Below are 13,316 nucleotides of genomic sequence, written 5' to 3'. Positions count from 1 at the left end.
TTATACAATTTAATAAGAGATCGTTTATTACAGTGTAGAGGGTAAGTAAACCTCCATTTAGTCTCTCCTGAATGAGGAGACTTGGACTGAGTTGTCTCCAGAACTCAAACTCTGTATGAAACTCTGTCCTCTTGGACTGGGAATAGAAACCAAGTAAATCAAGTCTTGTCCCAACAATGCAAACCAGTAAATAGGCAGAGGCAAATGGGTTCAAATCCAAGCACTTAATTCCCTCCAGTCCCCATTATCTCATTATATAATGGAAGCTGTTCCTGTAGTGTATGCAAGATAGTGAAGATGTAAAACTTAGTCCAACTGCTCGCTCATCAGGATTCTCGGATTCTGCCACAAGTAGAACTGGCTTCAGGACCTGAGAGAAAGCAGAAGCTTCATCATTAAAAAAATAATCTCTTTAATTTTGATTTAGTTTCCTTAGTGTTTGGCTTTTGGTAACAACTTTATTAAATGTCCAGCTCCAGCATGATAAGTGAAAATTTACAGCTGATGAAAAAGGAGTACAAATAGTTACTTTAAAATTACTAAGAAAAAATTATGGATTTCCTCTCATCCAGACAATGCACCCAACATGATACACACTTTAGAAAAATCAAAGGAATGATATATAAGGAAATGCAATACAGTACTGAGAAATCCCATGGTGGACTAGCCAGCACTTTATTGTTTTCTTAATAGAATATTTTATGAAAGGTTAAAAAAACTCAACCAACAGATGTTTAGTCCAGCCGAGAAGACCTAATAATGACAGGACATTTCTGCTTCCTATTGCTGTTTTTTTTCATTCAACGTGTTTTGTAAAAGTTTCTACTAAGTAACAGAACAAAACTACTATGTATATTTAAAGATAATTCCCACAAAACAGTTTCATCAGTTTAATCAGTATTCATTAGTTACCAGACGTTATCACAGGCCTTTACTTTCTCTGAAGTCAATGACAAGACTCTCATTGGCTCCAACAAGAGTTCAGCTCTCCAAGAATAAGGCAAGGATGATAATTTCTGTGCAGTTTGGAGTCCAACAGGATTGGAATGCACCTTGAGACTTGTATGACTACATCTAAGTAACACCCACAAAAATCAAACAGTGTTTCATAATTGGTCCTGAAACAACATATGTAAAACAATGCAGGTTCTTACAGTGCTATGGAAACAAATGTAAAAGGAGCTTGATTCACATGAGTTTTTCCAAGCAATACAAATCTATGATGTTAATTTATTAATTAGCATGTTCTGAAAACAGTATTAACCATAAATAATTCATGTTGTGAAACCAAAGAAAATTAACTAATATAAACACATTATTAAAAGATAATTGATGAGTATATTTGTGCATACAATTTTTCTCATACTAAGTTTCAGAACTCTGTAAACTGTGAGGCATTAATTGTGTTTAACATGGCAGAAAGTTGTATTACATGTCTGCATTATTTTATTCTGTTCAGTCCTCTTCCCATCAAACATGCAAACACTGTCATGACCATTTTTGGCTTCACTTCAACCAGATCATCTGGGAGAGCATAAATACGAGCACCGATTTTTCGAGCAACTGAAATGGCATACCTTGGGAAAAAAGAGAAAACAAATACTGTTATTTTTCTGGCATCTATTTATATGTCAAAATTCACACCAACAAAACCAGATTCCAACAGCAGGATATACCTGTTTAACAGTACTTAAGCTCTACTAGAAAATAGACATTATTGTGAAGAAAGCATGTTCTGGCAATTGTACTGGCAGATGTTTTGCTACTGGTTATCAAAGCTTTTACTTTGGTCAAAAACACTATGAGGTACGGCAGACTTAAGAAATCAATTACAGTGCAGTGGTGGTAGGTCATGCCAGCCCTGAATTTGAGTTTGTATTTTAGATACACTAGAAAAATAAATAATATTAGAATTTATATTCTCTTCAAAAAATCAATTAATATTAGTGCTGTCTTTCTCTTAACAAACCAGTAAATCATGCATTACACTGTGTCATGCATTTCCTGCATTTCAGGAAATTATCAGGCATTAATTTAAAACTTACTTGGCATTATTCAATTTGTCTTGGTAAGAAAGGTCTTCTCTCTTGACCATTTCTGGACGAACTGCTTTTGGTGCAATGGCATCTATTAAATCTAGGACAGGTAAGCTAGTGCTAATTGATTTGTCCTAAAAGAAAAAGACTCACAAGATTAGTTTAAGGAATCTGATTTGATTACTCCATCTTCAAAATGCAAAAAGCCCAACAGCACATCTTGCATGCATACTGAAAGACAGAAGCCTGCTTTCTTACTTCATCGTGTGAAGGCTTTCCTCACCCTTTATGAATTTTAATGTTCTTTTCTGCAATCAGTATTACAATGTTCACTGTGCTGGTATCATTATCGCACAAATGGTTTAAATTGATTCCAAACTTCCCTCCCTAAGCCCTGAGGAAGGAAGGGAATTTTGATAGAAGTTCAAGGACCAGACTTTCAAGACAACAAAAAGATCCTTACAGGCCCCTACATTTTCTTGCCATGGAACTATTTTCCCCAGTAGTTTATGGCTCACTCTTTTTATAATTTTTCAACTCAGATTCAATTCTAATTTTTCAAGCTCAATATTCTGAGCTAGTGTGAGCAGTCTGTGTTTCACATTTAACACACAGAGATTCTTAGAAGAGCAAGTCCCGTTGCTGCAATCATTCCATCCCAACTGTCTGGGCAGAGAAGGAGCAGCTGATGTTAAAGCAAGCACAGCCAGTGCCCGTGAGGCGGCTCAGGCCCTGCAGTGGCTGAGCATGAGCCACGGGACACAGCTGCCTTTGTCACCAGGTCAGAACCATGGCTGCCAATTCAGGGAAGTCCCACAGAGCCATCACACTAATTATACATCAAAAAATACTGATATAATTCTGCTTCAAGGCATTAAATGCATGGAGTATATCCCCAAGACCATAAGACACACCTTTATCATTTTTACTGTTTGAACTAATGGCAATACAATAGAGCTTGGCTTTTGTAGTCCACAGTGACATACAAGGCACTTCTGCATTCTCTATGGTCTGCTTGCCATAGTAATCCCAAAACCCAGACAATGAAAGGCAATATTTACGTAAATGTTGTAAAAACTTAGTAGTAAAAAAAATTAATACTGAATAGAGTCACTTTACGTCAGTACCTCCTTATCTTTATTGGTCAACCATCAGTTGAATTACCTTAAAAATACCATTTGAATGACCTTAGAAAAACAACCAATGTCCCCCCCAAAACCACAGGCATACCAAAGGCAAGATATTGGGACAGATTCTTGTCATACTTACAACTTATTTAATACCACCGTTTATAACCATTTATGTAGAAATAAGAGAAGAAGCAACATCTCATAAGAAAATGAAGGCCTGAGTTACCTTCTAAAGTGAAAATGAAATATTTTTACTTAATTTTTTGATTAATAACGCTTACCTAATTAAAGTTCATAACATAGTGAACTCTCAAATATTTAACTTGCTAGGTTCCACTGTTACGAACCACAGACATAATTGCTTCAGATTACAAAACGAACCTGTACAAGAATGTTACATTTGTGTGCAGCTACTAAATCAGCCATTCCTTAAGCCAGAGATTCACACAGAATAACACACCTGACACACGTATGGCTTCTCTGGTTTTGAACACTTAAATAATGTGGAAGGAAAGCTTGCTTTATCAGTGTGTTCTTGTTTGCTCAATGGGGACAGCTCCTGTTTTCCCCCGGCCAGCGGCACCTCAGCAGAGACAAGGACGACACAAGGTGTCGCTGGTTACCCTGAGCTCCCTCTCCCGGCTCTGTCACACGTGAGAACATCCTTTTAAGCAGCTCCTAGGAGTGCTCATCTGCCCCCGGTATTTCCAGTACAAGCATGAGAGTGCCAATATCCAAAAGCTTGGAAAATAACATGACATGCCAGGCCCAAACACAGATAACTTCAGACAGAAGCCCCTTTGAAAGTTTAAACTTCTTTTTATTTTCCTTGGTTTTGGGCTTTTTGTCTTCTATCTTACTGCAGCTACTATAAATTATTTTATTTATCAATACATTTGTAAAATACTTTTGAAGATTCAAAGACTGTCAGAAATATTTCCATAAACAATTTTGCTAGCTGATGGGAGAGCCATTGTTAAAACCAAATCGTTAACAAATCAGGTTAAAAATCCCAGCTCTTATATGTGGAAAGAAAAGTAAATAAAATGGATTACCTTGAAACTTATAATCGAAGTTTTCTTATTTGCTTTTGCAAGTGTCTGATTCACCCACTTAATAATAATTTCATCATTTACTTTTTCACCCTCTCCAAGGTCAGACAGTACATTCAAAGTATACCTTCAGCAAAGAGAACAAGAACCCAAGTTAAAATGAGTGGTAGAACTCAACTTTGCTCAACTTTTCTTTGTAAGAAAAGGTGAAATATTATTTCATCACAGTATTAATGCCAAATACTCCTCTTTGTAAGGTACCCTTACCTTACAAACTACACAATACTTGAAAGCATTTTTTCAGTGGTTACTAAATGAAAGAATAAAATATTATCCCAAATATCATAATAATCACTGTAACATTGTCACACATTTGATTTACTCAGTATATCATAATTAATTTTGCTTTCTAAGTTTAAATGGCTCCCTACCATCCTAGTAGGGAAAAAACTGGATCACAGCAGTCTGAGAACAAAAACCACTAAGTGTTTTGGGATAGGTCTAAGGAAGCTAATTTGAGGAAAACATTTGCAATAAAACACTCCTTAATGAAATCACTTTATACCTATTTTTTCTTGCTTAAAACAGTAGCAAGATTTTGATTTGATGATACTTATGTAACTATAGCTGTGATGGCCTAAAATTTTTTACCCTTTAAACTTCTATAGTATATGTATCACCAATTCCTTGGGTTTTACAAATACTTAAATTACTCTCTACTTAGAAAAAGACACATGAAACAACATGACATAAGTTGAACTCTTTTCACTTGCTGCAGGATTTATGATTTTAGTCACAGTTTCTAGTTTATAAGGTTTTGTCGCTATAAATTGTGGTTTCAATCACTGTACAGTATGTAAAGTTACAAAACACATACACAATTTTATCTTTGAAAACAGGGATATTTAGAGATTGCTCTCTACAATACCAGTTGGGTGACCTGAACACTACCCTTAATTTGCCTTGATATACAGACACATGCACAGACACATATAGACACATCTCTCATACACTGCACCTAACTTACCTTCTCATCAGCTGCCATACCAAAGCCAAAGTCAGAGTTGGATTACCTTCATTTAGATCGTGTCCAGCAATACCAACCAGTGAGAATTTGGCTTTTGTCTTCCCAAGTTCTACTGCATAATTGCAATTCTCAATCTAAAAATAAATTTTGTGTGCAAATAATAAAAACACCTTAATATCTCTGCAATACAGACCTATAATCTATATGTGTTTTAAATTACTTTGCCTTACTGTTACCTACAGTGATATCTCAAGCTAGAAAATATTTCCAGTGTAGCTGCACTGTGATGAAAATAACAGTTTTTACTATAAATGCAATTATGCAAGATTCCAATGATAATTTTTTCCATATTTGAGAAAACCAAGTTTCCACTAAGGCAGTGAATAAAATATATTTATATCAAAACTATACTTCGAAAGATATTGAAACGTGTTCTTCTTAAACTGACAATAATTTTTATCCTCTACATTTCAGGCTTCACAACAATCACAAAACTAAGTGAAAACTTGGCTTCTGCAAGTCTTGCCCAAATCCCCTGGGCAGCATGTAAAAACTGCTCTGGGAGGAAATGCCTCACAGGATAGGAGCATCCAGCAACAACAGCCATGTCGGGCCTGAAGCTTTCACTTACTGATCCAAATCAGGCCATCAGCTGAATATTGCCAAAACATGTGCACATTTAGAAACTAAGGTGATACGTGCTATACCTGCTATTTATTCTTTGGGATAATAACTGAAATATTCCCTTTTTTCCCCCAGGACTGTCTCAGTAGCACAGAAACCTCGAGAACAGACTGCCAGCAGCACAGTGGGAGCCAGTGCAGCTGGGCTGCCTCCCAGAGCATCCACCCACCTTCTTCATGTTGCCACCGAGTAATGAGTAAGGAGGTTTGTTGACGTGGCTCCAGTCAACAGGTACACGTGTCATGTCATACAGTTGGAAGATGATTAAAGCGTCAGAAAGGTCACTAAACCAGGGCAAAACAATGTTTTTAAGCACAAAAGCACAGATTGACAATGAAAATAAGTCCCTGAGACTTTTCGCAGTGTAGTTATGCTGCTGAAAAATCCCAGACACTTAAATAAAAACAGGTGTCGTTCTGTAGAGAAACTGGCCTATATTCTATTGCTTGATTCCTGCAATTATATGCACCAGATTCTGCATTTAATTTTATTATTTTCACAAACCTTAGCGAAGCAAGCTCAGCCACTCACTGCAATTAAATAATTACTTTCATAGGGCAGGCATATGAACAAAATAGCTGCTAAATTTTTTAATTTATTGATCTACTTTTAGTTCTCTGAGGACTTTCCCAAATGTTAAATATTCATGCTTTATCTGCAGATGCCTACAGATGTATTTTGCTAAAGAACAATCAAAACCAATGAAATGATCTTGCAAAAAAAGAATAGTAGGAAAAGTATTATTTTCCCATTATATGTTGTATTACTGATAATCCCCACCAGCTACTTAATAAATTAAATTCTCCATGTAAAGCTACCTACAGATCACTTTACAGAGGTCAGAGAACAGAAATAGTTAAACCAATTAATAAACATACATCCAAGCAGGTGCTCACATTTGCTCCCTCAATCTCATCTTTTATTGACAGGATTTGAATCAATTTCTGGCATAATTTGAAAGTGACCAGAAACACCTAAAAAGCTTGCTATAAAGCCCTTCATCTGAGGGAATACTACACTGCAGAGCTTCTTATAGTCTACTGAAAAAATTAAAATATTATGCAACATAAAACACAATTATCTCAACTTTAAAAAAAAATGCAGTTCAAGGTACAAGTGAATGAGGGGGGAAGGTTTAAACCTTCTTAAGTTTTCTAGTTGAGCCAGATTATGACTAGAATATTTGAGTCAGATACTGCTTAACATGGTCCTACAAACCAGTTTTGAAGAGAAAACCTGGAAATCACTATTGTAGCAGAAATACAACTTCCCCCACCTGGAAATCACTATTGTAGTAGAAATACAACTTCCCCCTCTTCTTTCCTTCTTTCTTCCCATGTCACCTAAGGGAAGTCAAATAATTCTTAAAAAAAAAAAAAATCTTACCTGTATAAATGATTAACATATGGGCTTACACCCAGTGAATTCATCCAGTTTCTGAAAGTCCTTTCTTCCTTACTTTCTCCTATGGTGACAAATATAATTCTATATAAGTTATTGGAGAAAACACTTTAATAAGCAATGTTTAAATGCTTCTCATATCCCCCACCACCCCCCTCCCACCCCAAAATGAGCTCATAATTTCCCAAACAGTAGTCTATACTACAAGGCAATCCTATCCAATTCAGATTTCCTCAGTTCTGGGCACAGGGCAGGGGCACTACAGGGAGTAGTACTATTAGATTACATTTATCTGAGTAAATACAATTTGATAAAATATAACTTTTTGTCCTATTTCACATAATTAATATATCATGGAGATGATTAATAATAATTTCCTGAAATTAAAATGAGTGGAAACTGCATTCAACAGTACCATTAGATCTGTTTGAAATGGCAGCTTTTTATTAAGTCAGTACTAACACAGGAGGCACAACTCCACTCTCCCCTCACAGAAGTTGACAGTATTAATTTGCAAAGAGCCTCCCCAAAGCAACGAGATTTCTTTTTTCTTTAATTCTTTGCACCGAAAATATGGAGAGGCAGTGTTGTATAGGTTAAATTTGTGAAGTTATTTATCCTTCTGAGGGGGCCAGTTATCCTCACAGTTTTAACCAGCAATTCTACATACAAGAACTGCAAAAAATTCATTAGCAAGTAAATCCCAGCTTTCACTTCCCTGACTTAGATTGCTTTTATTATTGCAATCATGAGTCCTAACCTAACTCTCTTTCTCTATAAAATTACGGCTTGCAATAATTCATTAATTTTCTACATACAACACTACCTAAATTTTAACAACGTCTCTGCGGCATCCACACGTGAATCAGTGCTGCATAAGCTGTTTTCTCTTGCATCAAAGAGGAGATTTGAGAAAATATTTAGCCTGAATATGTGAGCTTGAAATAACCTCATCACTTTGTTCCCCTGGGTTGATAATCCACAGTTAAGAAAACAGGGAAGATACTGAGGAGGGAGAAAAACCTCTCCAAACAATGAAAGAACAGATTTCTCCAGACTGAAGCACAAATATCTAAGCAAGATTTTCTTTGCTGTTTTTGTTTGCTCCTTAGAGGGTACAATACTATGTTTGTCTGATGAGGTTTAAATAACATGAAAACTGTCTCATTTAGTACTGCAGTTCTAGGCTGACTACAGATTAATGAATGCTTTTGTAAAATGAAGCTACTGTGTAAACATGTATTTATCATTAATTTAGAAAGAAAATATCTTTAACATCATCTTTCCATGCCTAGACCTAGGTCATAACATTGATTTTTAGATAGAAGTTACCATTTTAATCTAGGTCTCTTATCCTTTTATACAAAAAGCTCTGGACTTCAGAAATTTCAGCTGTAGTTTACAGCTTCTAACAAAGTAAGTTTTATTTTAAAAGTTTCAGCCACCTTACCAGGTTATTTCCTTTCCAGTTATTTTGAAATAGTTGATATTCATCTTACCGATACATTTTGTAAATTAAGATTTTTTTCATATGCAATTTCAATTAGTGTTTGTTTCACATAATTATTTGTAAAAATAACCAAAGAGCTTGATGAAACTGATGAAACAGAAGAAACAAAGAAAAATACTATTCTGCAAGGTCAGAGAGCTTTGTTTCACATATTTCTTGCCACATTAAAATTTAAAAGAAGAATCATACTTTGTCACAAAGTTATTAAAAGTCAGTTTTTCCATTTAAAAAACAACCATAACTCAAGAGTTATATAAATTAACTTTATAAAGAGCATATTTGAGATTATAGTATTTTGAAGCAAGTGCCTTGTTCTTTTCTTTAATGATTTTATGGTTACTGAGCTTTGAGTTGATTTGCAGTACCTAAAATACTGACTGCAAAGCGCTTTTAGGAACACTTGTCCATTCCAAAGACAGTACCAAGGTTATTTAGTGAACTCTTACTAAAAACAGCGTAGCCACAAAAACAGATACTCAGCAACTGCACTCAGACTGAGGATTTTAAAATGCTTGCTTAACATTGTCAGGAGAATCCACAGTAACCAAGCAGGAGCAAGAGCATGCAAGCTGGGCAGGACCCTTTTGGAAAGTGGGAGTCCAGAAACGAAACCCAGCATACTATATTTAATATGCCACTCTAAACAAATCCCTTCATCATGCAATAACATGAGTGTTCATAACTTTTCCAGATGGCTGAGAACTGACCAATGTTTTCTCTCTATTCTTTTATTCAAAATATACCTTGTGATCCTATCAGGAGCATATCTTCTGCTGAGTGGTGCAGCAGATAGCCAAAATCATTGGAAAACTGCAGAAAGGGGGCAGAGCTACACAAAAGAGAGAGGAGCAAATTTGGTAGTATCCTTTATATTTATTGCCATCTCTTTTTTGAGATCATTACACTGTGGAACTGAGTGGAAAGTAGCCATAGGGAGGGGGGTCAAGAATCCAAAGAGCTCCAAATATATCCAGGATTATCTCTGGAACACAACTGAGCTCAAGATACAGTTGCACCTGAAGTTCAGCCAGCCTGAGTGGGGGTACTTAACCCTCTCCTGGTGACAGCCATGAAGGCTGCCAGTAATCTAAGCAACAGCACAGGACATTTACGCTGGAGGAAAAGTGGGTGGACACAAGTCCCTCCTCTTCCTCCCCCCAAGAACTCAGCTTTCTGCATGACTTTGACTCCAAACTGCTGCCTTCCCCACAGGCGAGAGGCTCCTTGGATCAGCAGCAACATGCAAAGGTGGTGCAGTAACTGAGCTCAGGACTGCCCTCTCCACCCCCACTCAATATCAAAAGTTCATTTTGCTATGTCAGTATTCCTGAGAGGTATGCTCTCCATATTTCAGTGCACATCACCAGCCATTATCAGGGTTTATGCACAGCATTAACTGTCTTTAAACTGAAGAGGACAGCCACACCATACTGATCAGGTGGGACAGTTCCTGAAAAGATGGAATTTATGCAGGCAAATGAAGATTTTCAGGAAGCTCTACTTACCCACACATGCCTACAGCTTGACATCTCAGTTCGTGGAAAGCCCTTACTGGCTAAACCCCCCAAAATACCTGTATGGCATTTGACTTACTGCAACTCTGGCCCTCATTTTATATGATGTGGGGTTTTTTCCTTCTCTTTTACTTATGACGGCATATTAAAACAACAGAGAAATGTAAGAACAATGCAAAATATCAACCAGAAAAGGACAGAGATGATAAAACAATAGGGAAAAAAAAAAAAAAAGGAACGAAAAATTGCAGAATAAACACTTTTATGGAGTACAGAAAAGTACTAAATACAGTACCTACATTAGGAGGGGTCAAATCTGCATTTCATGAAGCAAAACAGGAAAGCATTATAAATTATGAGTCAGATTTCAACAGACAATCTATGATGAAACTATAAAGAAATCAATGTCACATTTTGTATCAGTAGCTTGAAAGAACATCAGCATAAACACAGGACTTAATGGAAAACAAATAATACATTAACAGGAAAAAAAACATTAACAACATTGTCTTTGGGCTGAAATAAACTATTTTGATGGTTTAGATCTATGTGACACCATGACAATTATTATTTGAGGGCAAAAAGGAGTCATCTACTTTTCTTTGAGCAGATAACATTGGCATGATTATCCATCTCCAAAATATATACTGTAAATAGTAAGTTAAATTTGGCCAGTATTTATCATTACAAAATCATAGTCTAGGATTCAGCTGATTGTATCTTTTTAAATTGGTTTGGCTGAGACTTTGATCTCATCTAAATGTTTCAGGAAAGTCCGGAAACTAATTGAACTGTTTTTTCCCATGCCATTGAAAACTCTTCTAAATTTAACCAAGTTTTCAGTATTTCAAATCACACCAGCAACTTTATCTTCAGAGCAGAGAAGCTGAACTGAACATATTCCACTTCCACACAGCTCCTGTATACATTTCCAAGAGCTGATATTTCTAACAAAACTGAAGCAGAGGAAGAGCAGACCTTTCCTTTCAGCCATTTGTCCTGGCCAGCAGGGGCTGCAGTGGCTGGGGATATCACAGCTGAAAAGGGAAGACAAGGTCCTGTGCTCTACAACCTCTATCACATCACAGCTGGCACCCAGCTGAAGCTAGAAGAGCAAGAAGCCTGGAACAGGAATCGACTGAGGGGTACAAGATTTGTGACACAGGGATGCAGCAGCACAGACAAATTATGAAAAAACAGGAGCAAAGGAAGATGGACTCACCTAGGTGGAAAGGAAACCTGATAGGAACAGTAAGAGGAAGGCACGAGAAGGCAGTGCAGAGGACTATGTGAACATTGCTGATGATTCTCCCGAGTGCGGCACCCCTGATTCCCACATTCCTTTGAGATCAGTGAACAACTGTGAAATACACTGGCAGGAGCCATTCCATTATCCTAGATTAGCTGGTCCACAGCAAGGGCAACAGCCAAAGATTGTTACCAATTATCCCTTTATCTCTGGCATTAGAGATCTGAACTGTACAGCTGAAGGCCAAATTCCCTGATACAATAGGATCTATACAGGCTTTTGATGCAATAGATTTATATAGGCTGCTGATACAGAAGCCTTTGTTAGAAATAATGCTTCCTACTTTAAAAGGCAACAAACTAATACACACACATATATAAATGCACTATGTGAAAAATACTTTTAAAGACTGTTACATTTGCATACTATAGCACTGCAAAGAAAAGCTAGAATTTGTACATCAGCTAAAATATAAATAGCGTGGAAAGAAGCATGGGAAACTGAAAGGAAAGTAGGAGGACAGTTTTTGCTCCTGCAAATGAATGACAGAAGGTTATTCAGGAATAACCATTTGGTCAGACTAACACAAGTGAACAATATACACACTACTGGGGTTCTCTACTAAGGCTTGTATTGGCTGCTAGTGAGTAAACACAGGCACCAGCACACAGGGTTCCTACATCACAACCTAGAAGGAATACTAAGTAGAAATGAGTAACATTTTTATCTTCTGTATAGTTAGAAAGTTGAGTACCTTCTAATAAATTGACATCATAAGATGAACTGTCAGGCTTGTGCAGGGCTGGGTATGTGTTAAAGAGATTTGCAACAAAAGCCAAGTTGAGCTTAGGGTTGCCTGCAACCACATCAGCTGGAGTTACAAACTGTCTGCAGCCCAATTTATCTGCCTGTTGGAGCATATATTCAGCCCTCCTCAAGTCATTTTTATCCTAAAAAGAAAAACAAACAAAAGTTAATTTACTTTTAGTTAAATCTAGTAGTAGATTTTACTTAGTTGTCAGGCAGGGATGTCTTTAAATGACCCATGTCAGTTCCTCCCTCATTCTGACAATGCCTGAGCTAGTTCTTACAGCCCATGACAATTCCCCTCTGCCTTCCACTGTCCTTCACTTCCATGGCTGTCAGCACAGCATTCCTCATGAATCACAGCAACTGCAGCCAGCAGTGTAGAGATTTTATTTCCATTTGCAGACTCTTGATTCCCATACTGCATATCCTACGTGTACCAAAGGTTCACCATCACTGCTTTAAACTGATATTCTCAAGCACAATAACTCCAGATGATACCCAAAACCATCAGTAAGAGTTTGAATGCTTCAAACTTGCTGCTCTTTTAATATTTCTTCCTCTTAATCATTGTAAGTTGGCAACTTCTGTGTTTTGTTCGTTGGTGTTTATTAGTAATATACTGGTTCATTGCAAAACGTGATCATATGAACTGTAGGAAATTACATGGAAAAAATTAACTTCTACACTTTCTCGCTCACTCTCAAAAGATCGCAAACAAGAGCAAACAAGGAATTTAAAAGAACTAAAACATGTAGGCAAACTTGAGGGTGGGTTTCATGTTTATAATGAATAATGAGATTCTACTTTAGATTCTGATTGATATATAGGTATATAGGCATGCAGTCCAACTTTGTATCAAATGCATTCTCAGAATCATCCTTCCAACAGGCATTATGAAGCAGC

General features: G+C 36.8%; 1 protein-coding gene across 2 annotated transcripts in view; it reads right to left on the bottom strand.

The window, feature by feature from the left end:
- Positions 1-307: 307 nt before the first annotated feature.
- Positions 308-13,316, bottom strand: part of PLS1 (plastin 1) — a 42,397-nt gene continuing 29,388 nt past the window's right edge. For both annotated transcript variants that reach the window (XM_040074657.2, XM_040074658.2), the window contains exons 10-16: positions 12,358-12,553; positions 7,316-7,394; positions 6,099-6,213; positions 5,246-5,379; positions 4,222-4,345; positions 2,046-2,170; positions 308-1,577 (exon numbers count right to left, since the gene is read on the bottom strand). In XM_040074657.2, coding sequence (XP_039930591.1) covers positions 1,442-1,577; positions 2,046-2,170; positions 4,222-4,345; positions 5,246-5,379; positions 6,099-6,213; positions 7,316-7,394; positions 12,358-12,553 — 909 coding nt within the window. In that variant the 3' untranslated portion in view covers positions 308-1,441. The remainder of the gene's footprint in view (positions 1,578-2,045; positions 2,171-4,221; positions 4,346-5,245; positions 5,380-6,098; positions 6,214-7,315; positions 7,395-12,357; positions 12,554-13,316) is intronic.

This window comes from Hirundo rustica, chromosome 10, assembly GCF_015227805.2.
Source record: "Hirundo rustica isolate bHirRus1 chromosome 10, bHirRus1.pri.v3, whole genome shotgun sequence".
Classification (NCBI taxonomy): domain Eukaryota; kingdom Metazoa; phylum Chordata; class Aves; order Passeriformes; family Hirundinidae; genus Hirundo; species Hirundo rustica.
This window is presented reverse-complemented; position numbering and strand designations above follow the sequence as displayed.